Source organism: Passer montanus, unplaced genomic scaffold (assembly GCF_014805655.1).
Source record: "Passer montanus isolate IOZ18808 unplaced genomic scaffold, ASM1480565v1 scaffold121, whole genome shotgun sequence".
Classification (NCBI taxonomy): Eukaryota; Metazoa; Chordata; class Aves; order Passeriformes; family Passeridae; genus Passer; species Passer montanus.
The window spans coordinates 931,165-947,429 of record NW_024358834.1 but is presented as its reverse complement, the minus strand read 5'-3'; the positions used below and the strand labels follow the sequence as shown (position 1 = coordinate 947,429).

The window sequence follows — 16,265 nt, the reverse complement described above, 5'->3', positions numbered from 1 at the left end:
CAAGAGTTACTGCATCAAAAGATCTTAGCACAGCAACCATCAACTCAGGTGCCAGGCAGACAGCAGAGCAGCAGCTCCATATCAGCCCAGTAACTGCTGATAAGTATTGGTTGTTTTGCAATGACAGTGCTCCCACTGTCCCAGTTCTCAGTGCTCCCCGAAATCAGAGCACAGGGCTGCTGGCCATCTTGCCTTGCACTTGTCTGGGAGAGGAGGACTGCAGCTGGCTTGCCTGAGGGCAGCCAGCACTGATGGGAGAACTGGCTGAGCTCCAGGTTTTCCAAGCCTGAAGCTCATTGGAGAGGGTTCCAGCTGGCTTTGCAAACTGTCCAGCTGCAGAAGGGCAAGCTTGTTTTAGACTATGGATCTTTTCATACCAGCCAGTCTACAGTAGTCCAGTTTCCCTTGAAACATGAAGGGGCTGTTAGCTGTTCCTTCCTTTGTCTTTTCTGTTTCTCAAAGGTGTCAGCTGTGGTGATGCTTTCTCCAGTTGCATTGAGGTAATGTGAAAATCCTGTGTGCACTGTCAGCATGCAGCAGAGCTTGCAAAAAGGCTTTGAAATGTACAGTGCTGGCAGAGATGAAACAGGAGACCTCTAAGCTGTTTTGTAGAGTACTGGAATCATGTTCCAAACTATGAAGAACAATGCTTTATACAGCTAGATAGTGCTACTTCTACATAAAGAAAAGGGGAACAATCTTAGGCTGATCTTTTATTGATGAGAATAATTAAATAAATCTTATTTATGAGATAAGCCAGCAATCAGTTTTAAAAATTGTTCTAAGTGCAATGTTCAAAGTTTGTCTAAATTGCCATTCTTAGAGTTCATGTGCTCTGTGTTGCCTTGTGTATGCAGGCATTGCCTGTCTTGTTTTGGGCATTGCAGCAGGTAAAATTTGTGTGAACAAGAGAGATGTTCTTTATTGCACATGTTGAGGTAGTGGAGATGGATTAGCACTTTGTGTTGTGTAGACACTGTCTGTATCATAAGGAGAAAGTACTCCTGGAAGTTAAAGCCAAGTATTAAACTTGTGTGATAAAAAAAACTCAGTAAGAAAATCAGTGATCCATCTTAGTTAAAACAAATTTCATTATATAAAGCTGTATAAAGATTCATGCAGGTCTAGGATTAGAGGGATGTATGGAAATACATCTGCACCATTTCTGCTGCACTGATAGGGCACAGTGTCCAGAGTAGGCTCTGCCATAATCTAAGTTACAATAGAACAGGGTTTGCTTAAACATCTACTGACACTTTCCCTGCACTGTCACAGTGGTTGGAATCTCTCAGAGTTGAGATAGAGTAATGGAATTTGGAAACAAGATACAGCAGCAGAATAAGAATTGTGTTATATGGGGATGTTCCACTTGGCTTTTTAATTCTCCACTGGAGCTTTTTCTGGCATCACTTTTCTGTTCATGAATGAGTGTAATTTGTATGCATTTTAGTGAAATTTTAGGAAATAGTTGTCTTTTTGTCTTGTTTGCAAGGCAGCTTAGAAATGGAAGTGTAATAGATGGCTGTTTGGATAAAAGGAGTATTTTCTGTTAATTGACTAATAAAGATCTAGCCAGTGATGTGGAATTTGGTGTGCAGTAAAATATAAATAATAATAGCTGTTGAGCAGTAGATATCTGGGATCCATTAACAGGAATAAAGCCTGTACTTGACAAATTGTATGCCAATTTGAAACACAGCCTAGTGGTTTACTGAGTTGTTATCATGGACTTTATTTTCAGATTTTTCTGGGCTGTACATTAATATAGAGAGAGTATTGTCACTGATTGCTGTTTGGAAACCAATGACAAAAGGCCAAGCAAAGATTAAAAGAAAAACTTAAGAGAATTGAAAACACAGAACTTGTTCAAATACTGATTGTAAGGGAGAATAAAAGGGAAAATTCGTTCTTTGGAACAGACCAAGATGGTAAAAATATGAGTAACAGGATATGATTAAATGAAGTAGGATTTAGGTAGGATATAAGGCAAAATATCCTTAAAGTACGACCGAGTTGTTAGATGGTAGATCAGGCTCCCAAAGACAGTGATGGAAAAGCCATAATTGAACACACTCAAAAGTAGACCATTTGACCATTGTAGGAAGAATTGTGTAATAAATTGAGGAGCAGGTGAAACAAGTGATGTCCTGGCTTCTGTTTTATTGTTCTTAATTTCTTTGTTGAAAGCCTATACTCAGTGGAATAGTATTGTTGTCATATTAACATTAAAATAGTATTTTCTTTTTTTTTTTTTTTAATTTGGGATGAAAAATAATTGCTTATGTAGATTTTGAGGCACCATTGAAAAAGTGTAGCTGCTACTGTAGCATGGTAAGCAATAGTAAATATGAATTCTAGGCCCATAAAAGCATGAACATTGTAAGTTAATGCTGCCAGATTACATGATAGCTGAGGTTTGATATGACATTTATCTTCAGGAGTGAGTAGACTGATAAATCACAAGTGGCATAGCCACAAGTGAGTTAGCAAGTGTTTACTCATGAGTGAAGATAAATGTCATATCAGACCACAGCCATTCTGAGTTTTATGTGTTTATGCGTGTCTTGTTTCTTCCTTCCACATTATTTTTTTAACTTAATTGAGAGAAAAAAAAGCTTGATAAAGGATATATTTTTCAAATTTATTTTTGTTTTCATTCTTCCCAGAAGCTCTTGTTTGCTGTGGTTTTGTCTTCATTGCAGTACTTGATAGGTTTAAGCCTTTGGATCAGATTGATTCCTGTGAATTGAGCCAGGCTGGCTTTGCAGCCATTGTCAAGTAAAGGTTGGAACCTCTTACATCTGCACTGGTCCAGGAGATTTGCAAAATCCTTGTCCTCAGAAACTTTAGCAATGAATTCTAATCTTATTGTCCTAAAGGAATTTTTCTTTCAATGGTTTGTAGGTAGTGGCTCTCATTTAATTTTGTCTCTCTTGTGCAGGTGTGAGAAAGACTGATAACTTCTGTTCTCTTTCTGCTTCTGTACATTTGATGTGCTTTGGCTGGATTCTTTCTCTGTGCTTGTTGGTTTTGCTGTTGATTGTTGGTCTGTGTTCATGTCTATAATTTGTTCTCTTGTTCTCTGTCCTGCAATAACTTCCGCAGTAGAAGATGTCATGGAATGATCATCACCTTTTGGCTTGAGATCAGGACCAGAGAGAACCATTACTTTATTCTCACAGAGTTACCAAATTTGAAGAAATTTTGAAGAAAACCCTTAGGAAAAAAAAAAAAAAGAGTATTTCAGCTGTCACCTCTTTGCTATGCTGGTTATCATTGGTGTGATTGTTGTATATCCTTTTTTGTCTTCATGAGCCTGCTATCTTATGGAAGCACCTTTGTATAAACATCCCTTTTTTCACCTGTGAAAATACAGTCAGCTTTGGCAAAGGGCAGAGTAGTATCTGCAGTGTTCAGGAGGTGAGAGGAGGAACTGCTCCGGCAGAGCAGACAAATGGTGAATCAAAGTGAGTGTGACGAGTGGAGAGAGATGACAAGGGGAGAGGAGCAAAGGTGAAGTAAAAAGAGAGGGAGAATACTTTTTATTGTGAGAAATGTACATCTTACTTTGCAGAAAAATGTAATTTTATAGAAGAAAAATGTAATTTTATGGAAGAAAAATGTAGCTAACACTTCACACATTGTACTTGGAGAAGCAATGCCATGACTTTGCTGATTTAGTCTGTTCCTTGAAGGCCTCCAAAGTGCAGCAGCCTAGGACATCTTCTTCAACTTTGACAGATAAATCGAAGAGGAATAACTAGTATAAGACAGTACTTGCTGTCTCAACACTGTCTTCATCATAATTTTACCATTTTCCTAACTCTATCAAATCTAAGCAACGACTAAATCACATTCTGTCTTTTCTATTTTCTGTGCCTTTGTTGTTCTGTTACTGTGCTTGCTGTCTTCAGAGGTGTGCATAATTAAAATGCTTCCCTTTTTAGGGGAGGTGGAATGATGAGCAGTTTCTGTACACTCTGAAGACTTTTGTATTGTGTCTCTTCACATTTTGTGACTCAGCACTTGAATAAAATTGGTGATGGTGTGTTTATGGACAGTGTGAAAGGTTTGAAAGGACTGCTGGAGGTGTCTTAGGAGGTGCAGCCTCCTGCTTACACATTGGGATATCTCCCATGTTTTGAGTGTCTTCAAGAAGAAATTGCACAGCTTCTTGGGGCAGCCTGTTCCAGAGCTTGCCCACCCTCATGGTAATTTTTTTTCAGAAATCCCTATATTCCCTTGGAATCTCCTATATTCCAGCTTGTCTTTTGTGCTACATCCTTCTGCTCTGCGCATCTCAGGAAGTCTGACTCTGTCCTCTCCTCACCTTCCCAGAGGTGGTTGCAGCAGCACAGAGATCTCTCCTTTTCTGAAGGCAGGAGTAGTAAATATCCCTGCTAACTTCAGTGTCCTAAAACTCCTGTATCTGCTCTCAGTGCTTGTCAACTGATCAATGGCATTCAGCTTTGGTTCAGAATATGGAGAGAGAACCTGACATGGGGTACACTTGTTGTGCATGGTTTTAGTCTGTGAGCAATATGAAATAATTTAAGTTCATCATCTCCCAGACCAGCTTGCTAGTACACTTGTTCGTTGTCTACTACTTGGAGGTCAAGCTAAGGACTTAGTAGTGCTTATGATGTTGGGGAAACAGGCAAGAAGATTAGAACAGTTTGAATTATCTTAATTGAGTAAATGTGGCTTAGATAGTTACAAATTTTAATGCAGGATCCTCTGATTCATTGGTCTTTACTGTGTCCCTATTTTGCCTGCAAAGAAGTTACATACTCTGCTTCAGAAAAAAATTGCTCATGTTAATTCCTTAGTGACCTCCAGATCTGGAGATTGCACCTTAAAATCCAGTATAGAAACTGGGATTTAGTGTCAGATGCTACTCTGAGCTGTGGTGCAGTTGTTCTTTTGAGAGAGTATGTGCCTGTTGCTGGTTGGTTTCTTTATGGAGTTTAAGATAATGGTTTTGGTCTTTGCCCCTTGGAGGAGTTTGTTTCTCAATAATTTTGTAGACTTTCAGTGTGTGTACATACACTGAAGTCCTAGTTTAGTACTTGCCAAAAGACAGTTTCTGGAATGTATTGGATAGTAAAGAAAACATTGCCATTCATGTCATCTTAAATAGTTAAATAATGTCCTGTCTTTAATGCCGTTAGTGGCTCATTTTGTAGGGTATGCACATGAAAATATTAACCAAGGGAAAAAGAACTTGGTTCTGAACTGTAGAAGTTGCTTCACAGAGAGAGAAAAAAAAAAAATCCAGTTGCAGAAGATTACTGTAATACCATATAGTAATTCTGTCCAGAGGTCCCACACATCTCCTTTGTGGCCTGGCTTCTGGTCCATTAAGGTACAAGAGCTTTTCTTCACTACTCTCTGCAAACTGATCCTATAAATTATTGCAAAAGTGGCATCACTCTCCTTTTTCATACCAATATGTTTTCTTATCATGGATTATTCTTGTCTTTTTACCAAAACCACACTTGTTCATGTTTCCTGTGCATTAAAATGCAGTTTAATTCAGCTTTTTTCTGTTATTTTCACAGATCAGTTCTGTTTCTTTCCTGTTTTTAAGCATGGTAGCTACTTTATTCTTTCCCCTCTTGAGTGTGACTATTCTCTGTCTTGACTAAGTAAATTTATATCTCTTTGCTCCATTTCTGTGCTTAGTACAAATGCTCCATTTTCCTTCAGTGTCCATAGTTGAAGCTGAATCTTTAATCTTTTTTCCCTTTTCTCTTTCTGCAGGGTGGTTATTGCTAATATTTCTACATCCACAGGTTTATAACTTTTGACTCTGTATTTTAGGATGTACAAAATGCAGTTTTGTAACTTCAGAATGGCCCAATTTGTTTTTTCTCCAGAACACATCAGAGATCCCTCATTACTCTTGTCTTGTTTGTAGTTTTCACCTGTCTCCCTTGCAGAGAGTTTTGGAGATTAGCAGGAAATTCCACATTGCTCATCCTGCTGTCCCGTCCCATTTGCAGCTGCTGTTTGTCCTTTCCTCTTCTCCATAGGTTGCTTTGCAGACAGAGCCTTGGCCATTTGCTGTCCAGCTGAGTGCAGTGGTTTTACAAACTGGATGTGGGAGAGGGGCAGTGTGGAGCTGCCCTCCAGCAGGGAATGCTGCATCCCAGGGGGAGGCTCACACTGGGGAGGAGCTCAGCTGTGACTGTGAGCAGCATCAGGAGTCTGAAGTTGCCATGCCAGAGTTGTGGTGGGGATATTCCTCAGACAGCTGTTTGCCAGTGATTTATTTTCAGAGTTTATTTATGGGGTTTCTTACAGCTCTGCAGCATCCACACATCTTTCTGAATCTTTGGTTCATTACATCTGTGCCTACCTTGTCCCTGATCATATGAATGTTGATTTTTGTTTGGTTGTTTTTGTTGTTGTTGTTGTTGAACATTTTGCTGTTGATTAAACATGACCCTTGCACATGTTTTCTTTTTGATTTGTTTATGGGTCAAATTTTAAGTTTCTAACCCAGGTTTAGTTTAAAGGAAGAACTTCAGAACCTGAATTAGTAGTAAGTGAAACCTTGAGAATATCAAATTAGCATTTAAAAGCTTCATAGTATATGATCACCAGAAAACTTGATTTGCTTTCTTGTGTATATCTGACTTTGGAACCCATAATATTTTAGAATTTATTTTTAGTATATTTTCTTTAAAAAACCTAGATATTTAGTGGAAGACCTAATGTTTGTAGGTGGATGCCACTACAATTATCGCAGCATTTTCTTCTACAAAACTGCTTTTCTTCCTAATAAAATGTCTAAAGACAAAAGTCTGAATTTTAATATTAACCTTACGAGTTTGAAATATATTTTTAGTGAAGGTTGTAAGGTATGACGTCTGTGGCGTATATGATTGAATTTTTTAAAAGCATAATGGCAAAGTAGGTATATACACACACACACAACCACATGCATTACATGAATATGACTTTTGTCACCAGCTGGTTGTGCTTGTAGAGACCCACATGCTTATCTTGGTAATTACAGGTATTAGTGTATTTACGTTGTGTGTGTTTGTGTATAAAGAGTATAATATAAGTATACTTTTCTTTAATAATAGCAGATTATCCAGTCAACATCTGCTCAAACTGTGAAACGAACCCCTGCTTGCCAGACTACCCAGATTAGGATGCCAGTGGTAATAACTCAGACCATTAGACCACAAGGTATGGGTTTAAATGTTTTAGTGAGATTGTTACCTTTGTATGAATTTTGTTGTAATTACAAACAAGTAGCATGGAAAAACGCACAGTGTTGACATTGGCAACATTGTTGACATTTATTTTTCCCTCATGCTGGCTGAAGAGTGCATGTTTTCATATGCAGTTTCAAGGTGTTTTGGACCAACACAGTGAAATGTTTTGGAACAACCTTAGGACTAAACTCACATATGTTTAGCTCTTCACTTAGCAGTTTTTCATGGAGAGTTCTAAAGCAGGCCAGGAACTTGGCTCTCACTGTCCTAAACTGTAACTCTGGGCCAAGAAAAAAATTCTTCATTTTCCTTAAGCCTCGTGGATGCCTCAATTTAATCATCGTAATTCATACTCCTGAAGCAGAACATGGTAGTCCCCATCTCTGCAGCTACAGAAGTCAAGGTAGGAGCCCTAGAGAAATTTCTCAAGCCTCAGGTTGGTTTTCTTTGACAGTATGTTTACTTTTTGGTGAGGTCAGAGACTGGCTACAGCAACCTGACAATACATGATTGGCCACAGCATGTGGTTTGTACACACCTTCCTCATCTGTGTGCACACAAAGAAATGAGTGTCTGGCTGTTACTTCCCACATTCTAAGAGGATTCTTGAAGCCTCCTTGCTTCCTAATGAACACCCATTTGTTTCTTTCTACCACTGAATCTCTCAGGCTTGGGTTTTATTTTTCCTGAATATGTGTGAGAGTACCTTCCTGGATGTGGGCATTTACAGATTGAGGGTTTGTAATGGAATACAGAGCTTGTCATCTTCAGGTACTGAATCAGGACTCAAACTAGTTCAAATGCATATAAAAGCTATTGCTGCCTACTTGACTTCATTGCTTGGTTGTTTGTATTCTCCTTGGGAAAAAAAAAACATCAAAAATGTTTAACAGCAGTTGATGTTTCACTTGCTCTGCCCTCCTAGGGGAATCCAAAGGTTGAATGGACACAAAGACCAAGCTGTCACTGTAATCCTGTAGGCTGTTTTCCAGGTTAGGAAGGAATACAGTTACTCACCATAACATGTGTTTGATAGCACTGATCCTCATGTCCTGAGTTTATAACATGTCCATGCATCTTATAGCATGAGCTTTCACTTCTGACTTACGTGTTTGAGAGTGAAGGCAGATTTCATTCTTTGCTTGTTCAGTCTGCAAGCTGTGAATGTCAACAGTGTACTGAGAGTTTGCATGATACTGGCATCTGCCTTTTGACCAGTAGGTTCAGAATAGACTTTACTCTTGACAGCCCTTGATCAGCCAGTGCAATGCAACTTAACTGGCAGTTTGACTTAGGGCAGATAGTTTTATAGAAGCCACTTTATGCAAGGTCCTGCTTTCTGGTGAGCTTATTCAAATTTACAGGTTTGGTTAAGCCTTCCAGTATATGGTTTTATTTGCACAGATAAAACAAACAAGAATAGGCATTTAGAAAACATCCCAGTACAAAACCACTCGTCCTGCAGCCCATGTCTAGGGAGCAGGCTGCCTGTGTGCTGGCAGCACTGTCAAGAGTGCATCGTTGATATATTGTTAAAACCTTTAACTGTAAACACCAGTGTAATGATACTTTATACTGACCCAGGTATTCCTGCAGAAGGAGCTAATATACTGGAATAGGACATCATCTAAATAAAAATTCTGGTAGCATAATTTTGTGGAGTGTGACTTGTTAAGTGTAGTTACCTCGGAACTGAGCTGCTTTCCACACAGTGCTGCATTTTCCTCCTTGGCAGGAGTGAATCTCCAAGTGTAGTGTATCGTCAGTACATCCATGTGAGCAGACTGTAATGCTTCTTAAAACAGTAGTTTAGATAAAACTGGCATGCTTTAAGGACCTTTATATAAATAAAATAACTTTACACCAGTGGAAGTAACACCATTGTTACTGCATGAAAAATTCACACTCCTTTACCAAAGCACTCTACTAGTATAATAATTAGATTAATTCCATCTTATGGATTGGATGGAGGAATTGAGGCAAATGATAAAATAGAGATTTGTTGCAGCCATTTAACCAGTGCTGACATACAGCTAGGATTTAATAAGCTCCTAATTTTGGGCTTATTTTTCTAGATCGTGGTAATTAAAATTTGAAGCAAGGATGCAGTGGTGAAAGACTCTGTATGTCATTACCAATCCCATGAAATATCTAGGCCCACAGGTGATTTTAGTTTTCAAAATATTTTCTGCCCATAATAAAAATGGATGTTTTAGTCATATTTTATGCCTAACCCTTAGTCATGCACAGTTGTAATTTATTTAAACCAGAAAACTCAAATGTCATCCCAAATCTTACATTCACTTTGCCTGATCAGTTGACTAGAATTACATATACTTGGGATGAATATGAGACTTAAGTCTTCCATATCCATATGGTTATATATGTTTTGGGGGTATTTTTTGATCAAAAGTATAATCTGTAGAAAACAAAGAATTGATACTGATTCCAAAGAAATATATTAATTTTGGAGGAGTGCTGTTGTTACTTTAAGTTTGCCATTGCAAAAATTTTCAAGTTTAACACATTTTTAATCTTCTAGATCTTAATTGTACAAAGCATAAATCTGCTAATTTTTATTATTGTATTATTCCTTTCCCTCCTTCCAGTTCTCTGAGTAGAAAACCATTTATCTATTTCAGATGAACTAATGGAAAGAATTGCCTGGTCTGTGAACTAATGCTGTCTGTGGCATCTCATGGACCTTGAATATTCTGATGACAAAGTATTTTTATTCCCCAGGCTTGAGCCTGAAGTCCTAAATCTGGTTTTGTATTTGCTAATGTTGAGAGTCCACATTACAGTTTATTTATACAGATGGAGAACTCAACAAACACTATCAAATTATTTTCTCTTTAAGATCATATGTTGGAGTTGATGAAGACTTGAAAATAAAAAAAACCAAACTAATGCAGGACTCAGTCAAAGCTAGCAGCTTTGTATTAGCCAAGAAATGTTCTTAAAAGGATTTATTAGGATAGCTGTGTTTCAGGTTTTTACTATTCATGAGAGAAAAGGTTCTTACCATGCTATTTTTGTGCAACTGAGTCCCTGGGGTGCAGGAGCAGCCTTCACATCCTTCTCAAAGTCTCAAAAGCCTGTAATGCTCAATAAAATGGAGTGATGCACAAGAGAGGTGAGATCTTTTAAATCAAGTAGATGGAGTTATTTCTACATGCCAAAACACAGGTGGGATTAAAGGAAGCCCCAAATGTAACCCAAGTAAATGTGTTTGGGCAGTCAGGGAGGGCCTACTCCAAAAGTTTCATGTCAGAGAGGAATTTAGATCTCTTTAATTTACTGAATGTCCACCACACTTTGGTTCATCTAGAAAGCCTGGTTTTACTTGTACTTCAAGACTTGTAAAGTCTAGATTCAGACATGAATTATTTTTGAGTCTTTGTTTTCAAGATGAGAAAGCAAAACAACCTTTACGGGGGGCGTGTGTCAAATTTGTCAATAGTGTTTTTTATATGCAATGCAGAACATTTTAAAATGCATGCAGTACTTTCAATTCTGAAATACATGTTTTTCACTGCAATAAAGGACAATTACTATATAGAAAATGTAAAAGGCATAGCTAATACCCTGAGCAACTCTGAGTTAAGGTATTTGTTTTAAGAACATTTCAAATTCGCCTTCTTTATTCTGTACAGTTTATCCAGAAAAGTGGTTTACTGGCAATTGCAAACACAGTTATAGCCATTATAAATATTACAGCTGTTCGTGGCCAGTGGTTTTCAGTTTTGGAATCATCATTGTTGTGTAAATATTGAACAAACTGTAATGTTAATATAAATCTTGTATTTTAAATTGTTCTTCTTCGGCCTATAGTCTTTAAAAATAATATCTTCCTTTGTTTGCAATTTACAGACAGTTAAATTTAGTTCCTGGACAGAAGGTTCTTTGATGTAAATTGTCTAAGACAGCTCATAATAACATTGCTTGGTGTTTTTCAGGCACAGTAGGGAAGGCACCAACAATACAAGCCAGTAAAAGTCCTGGGGGCTTTGGTGTTCAGGTCTCTGCAAATCAGAAAAACAAGCTGAATGACCCTGGAGGTGGTTCTTTCAGGTAAAAAAAGCAAAAATAATAATAAAAAAATGCAGCGGGGTGGTTGGGGGAATCTGAAGTATAAAGCAGAATTGAGAATTGGTGTGACACCAGAGGGCAGTCTTTTACAACGATTCCTGTCTTTTTTTCCTGGGATTGGATGGCAATTTTCATACTTAATTCGATTTTTAAAGAAGAAAGGGGATCATTACATATCTTGAGGATTTTTCTCTAAATGCACATTTTAACGTTTAACAAACCTGTAAATTCTGTGGATTACAATAAAACTTTAGCTGAATGAAATTATGTGCATGAGGATCTAAAAGAATCTGTGCTTGGTGTTATGCATTGGATTCTGCTGCTTCTGTCTTGCTGGGAAGGTGCTGGTTGTGAGGACAGGGCCTCTGTGGAGCAGCCCCTCCTCTGCCAGGAACAATCCTGGGGCCTGGGAGGGGATCCCTGAGCAGGGAATTGTAGGTCCTGGCTTTAAAGGGAACACTTGGCTGTGTCTGAGCTCCCTGTGCTCCCTTAGCTCATGGAGGTCGGGTGGTTTGTGGACCCCTGGAGGAATCAGGTGCTGCAAAAAAGGTTCAGCATAGTACCAGTGATGCACTGAGCATCTCTGCCAGTTTTTTATACTCCAGACTTCTATTTATATATATTTGGGATATTTTTACTTTTGGTAGTGAAAAGCAGATCTTACATTTACTGTATTTTGCTCTCGCTAACACCATTTTAGTTGTGTTAAAATATTTTCTTTATTGAATGACAAAATATTCCTAGATTTTAATTTTCATCTTCTGGGATTCTTATGTTGCTCTGACATCATCAAACCACTAATTAATTTTCAGACTTATGCTTTTGCAGGTGAAGTAAAAGAGAATTTGTAGCTCTTTGAAATATCTCTGCTTTGAGGCATGTCAGTATTGTAACTAATAGTGGTAGTACTTAGTATTAATCTGGAAGCAAAATCATTCAATTTTTTATTTTCCAATGCTTTTGCCTCCCACTGAGTATTTAAATGAATTAAAATGTCTGTTGGGTTCAATTGTACTGTCTTAATAAGTATTTTTTATGTTTGTAAGCAACATGAGCATTTATTCTTCGTTAGTATAGCTTTCAATTTTACATACACCAAAAGGGACAGCATTTTTTTAGCTGGATGTTGTAAACTGTGCCAGGATTGATTCTTGCATTCACTTAGTTTATACATAGAATATATTAGGTTAGCTGGAATTGTTAATTTTCCCTTGGGGAGAAGCAAATGCTCAAGGCACTGATTGATAAATCAATAAATCTTTAGTGAGTTTGGTAAATAAGCTGTCAAGGGTGTATGTCATTTTTCCTCTAGAGAACAAATTTTAGTCAGAATGAATGTGTTTGTTTCCTTGCATTGTTTTCTTCAAAATAGTAAGACACAAAGCTGCATTTAAATAAGTCCACAAAATTGCAAGGATTTATTAAACAGCAGCAAAGATCAAGCTTTTTCCTGATATCTTAACAAAGAATTCAGTTGTTTGCATATTTGCATTTCAACCCCTAACCTCTCCTGAGGACAAATAGATGTCTGACTATTAAGCCTAAAGGCACAGAGCTGGAAATCTGTATTAATCCTCTGAATGCTGACTAGTTTTCCTCAACATTCCCAGCGTGTGTGAAGAATGTGTTTTTAGCCAGAAGGCAAACTGGCATCTAAAGCAAAGCAAGAATTTTGAAAAATAGTTGTGTTATGTATAAATTTATTTTGCCCTTAGTGTTTTATTATTGCATATTTGTTTCATTATTTTACATTCTGCTTTCTTTAAAATAACTTATTTGAACTTTTCACTTTTGTGGGCGAAGTGTTGGTCACTAGAAACAGAAATTTGAACTTCAGTGTGGTTCTTTTTCTCTTCTCTATTCTGAACTGTAGGAGATACGAGATGGAATTACGTAAAAGATCTAGCAATTAAGAATTTTGCAAATTGCAGCTATGCCTTTAAGGGCAGCATTTATTAATGAACTGTGAGACTGCTCACATGAGTTCACTGTTACAGTAGCTGTTCTGTGATGCAGTGTTCTCAACCCAAGAGTTCTGCAAGGTGAAGCTTGCTTCTGAAATTTCAGATCACTTTTTTGGTATTAAATTTATTGTTGTTGTATTTTTCAGAGAGAACTGTATACAGCCCCAGTTAGTTGTCTTTTCAACTCTGTTAATACCTAAGGACAGAAATTGGAGTTTTGTTTTTAGTAATATTTGTTTGTTTTGCCAGCAGAAGTCTAGACTTGGGTTTAGATCATAACAGGCCAGCTTGAGGTTTGTGTAGCTGAGAAAAGCAAAAATCCCACTGAGCTCTGCCAGGGAGCAGCCTGTGTGTCCACGGCTGCTGCTCATCACCTCTGGTCCCCTCAGAGTTCACTGGCACCAGCAGCAGGACTTAAGGATTCTTACCACGTTCAGGTGGTGCCCATGGAGGGAACCATGGAACCATTTGTTCCTGATGTTCGGATGGAACCATTTCACTTGAGAGGTCCAGCTCCCACTTGGTTCAGGGCTCTTACCACGTTCAGGTGGTGCCCATGGAACCATTTGTTCCTGATGTTGGGATGGAACCATTTCACTTGAGAGGTCCAGCTCCCACTTGGTTCAGGGCTGGGTCCCCGTGTGCTCTGTGTTCCTCCAAGGATGGAGCTCAGTGTTTGTCACTTGTGTTATCCCAGCCCTTCCAGACTGCTCAGCAGGGCTCAGGGGCATTGCACGGCAGGGCCAGGAGTGCACAGATCTTTGCTTGGTGTGTGGGATGATGCTGTGCTTTGTGTGCTCCTTCCTTGTCACAGGAACCATTCCTTTTCTGAGGCAGTATTTCTGAGTTACATCTGACGTAGAACCTGGCAGTGTCAGGTTTTGTACAGCCAGTGTGATGGGGTTTGTTTTCAGACAGTTCTGTGAAGTCTGAGATAATTTGAAGCTGATCTTACTATCTGTGTTTTATTCTGCTGTCTGACTGCCTTTTGAGGGGGACTCTAAGTGGAAATAAAAAATTTGTTTTCAGACCTACCTTGCATAGCCAAAAAAATTCTCGTGTCTAGTATTTTATTTTTATTTTTAAAAATAAAAGTTTAGCAATATAAGCAAAGCAGCTTGCCCTTTAAGTGGCAGAACACTAATGTGGATGTTAAATGGATAACTTCAAAGTTTTCATCTCAAAATGGTATATGAAAAAACCTTGCCCTTGAGGTTTTTGTTTTTTCTGAAATGAATATTTCAAGCTATAAGGGGATTGTGTTTCTTCCATATATTTCAAAATAAAGAAAAATGCTGATCATAAATGTGGCTTGTTCTGTCAGCCCTTTTGCTTATCAGAGAGAAGATTCTGCACAGAGAATGAATTGTGTGGCAAAATAGTATTAGGGAGACATCGTAAATTTTTACATGAACATCAGAATAAACATTATAATTGATATGTAAATGGAATCTGTGCCATTATAAAATACAGTAGTGGCTGTTCCAGTAATTTCTAGTCCCTATTTATATGCCATGTATTGTTAATCTCTGTGTGATCCATGGCATCTGTGGGATGCAGGACTGTCCTAACGACATGCAATTCCCTTGTAAGAGGAGGAAGTCAGTAGTGTAATGTTGTCTTGATTGCTTTATGCATTCTTCTGGCTTCTTTGGGAGCAGTTCAGTCTGGCAGTTTGGGACAGCAGTGGCTCAAGTCTGACAACGTGCACGAGAAAGAAAAACTGTGCAATCATGCAGTTAAGGTTTGTTCATAAAGCAAATGCCACCAGGTTTTTATAATGGCTTGTCTTAGTTTAAACAAAATCTTTGAAACCTTTCACAGATAACTGTGCAAATACTTCGGGTTTTCTTGCTTATTTTCAGATAAGATTTTTTTTTGGCAATTTCATGAGTCTTTATAATGAGGGAAAAGGAGAAGGAAGATTGTTACAAGGGGTTGAATATAGGAGGAAGAATTGGACTCCTGGATTATTAAAAGATACAGTTTGTGTTTGGAGAAGTTTGAGAACTCATGCTGTCTTAAAAATGCCATATGTGTTGGAGTGTTAGGTTCATCCTATGAGACTTAGAATTTAATTCAGTAAAAACCAGAAATATTTATTGAAACAGTAGAATTAGGACAGGCATAGTAATATATGCCAAGAAATAGGAAATTGTTAAATACTATGCTCTGATGAAAAAGGAAAGATAGACAGTAATCGTCAGTCTAGATGACCACTGGATGGCATCTTTGTTCCACAGAATAACTTCTGAAAACTCACTTTTCTGGGCTTAAAAGTTCACTTCTTTAGGAAACTGTTCAGCAAGAATAGCAACTCTAAATATAAATGTATGTTTCAGTATCCACACATTTTTTCATTATGAAGTTCCTTGAAGTAAGGAGAAATATATGGATAAGGTTCTTCCTGTCAGAAAAACATTGTAGTCCCAGCTGTGATTAATACATTTCTTACTTGTCTTCCATGTAATACTGAAAAAGAAATAAAGGATGTACTTGCAGTTTGTAGCTTGCAAGTGTAAGATGGAAGAAAATTATTCTCTCCAGGAGTTACAGTAATGGTCTTTGTAAGTGCTGTTGCATTGGTTTTGATAATTGCGTTGAAATCTTAATTTGTGTTCAAAATACTTGTGTGGTTTTATTTCAGAAATATTAATTTATAATGTGGTCACAGATCTGTACACTGAATAAAAACTGGAGCAGCTAAACTGCTAAGGAGAAGAAGGTAAAAGATGGATAGTTTTTTCTTCAGCTGTGAAGTAAAAGGAGAGAGAAGGATAAACTTCTCAGAGAAGTTATGTTCTACAAGTCAAGACTGCTGTTTTGAATTTTTTTAATGGCTGATTGCTTGAAGGAGATCAAAGTATCTTTGTCCTGGCAACCTGATGAGGAAATAAATAGAGGATTGAGACTCTGAATACTGCTAGCCAGTTGTGCCCAGCTGTGAGAGCTGCTGGCTGAGGGACAGGATTGGGAA

The 16,265-nt window shown here is 37.9% G+C and overlaps 1 protein-coding gene across 1 annotated transcript in view; it reads left to right on the top strand.

Moving 5' to 3' along the window:
* LOC120497090 (transcription initiation factor TFIID subunit 4-like) overlaps nt 1-16,265 on the top strand; it is a 146,253-nt gene that overhangs the window by 24,745 nt on the left and 105,243 nt on the right. Inside the window, 2 exon segments of the mRNA XM_039698146.1 lie at nt 7,098-7,203; nt 11,192-11,306. Coding sequence (XP_039554080.1) covers nt 7,098-7,203; nt 11,192-11,306 — 221 coding nt within the window.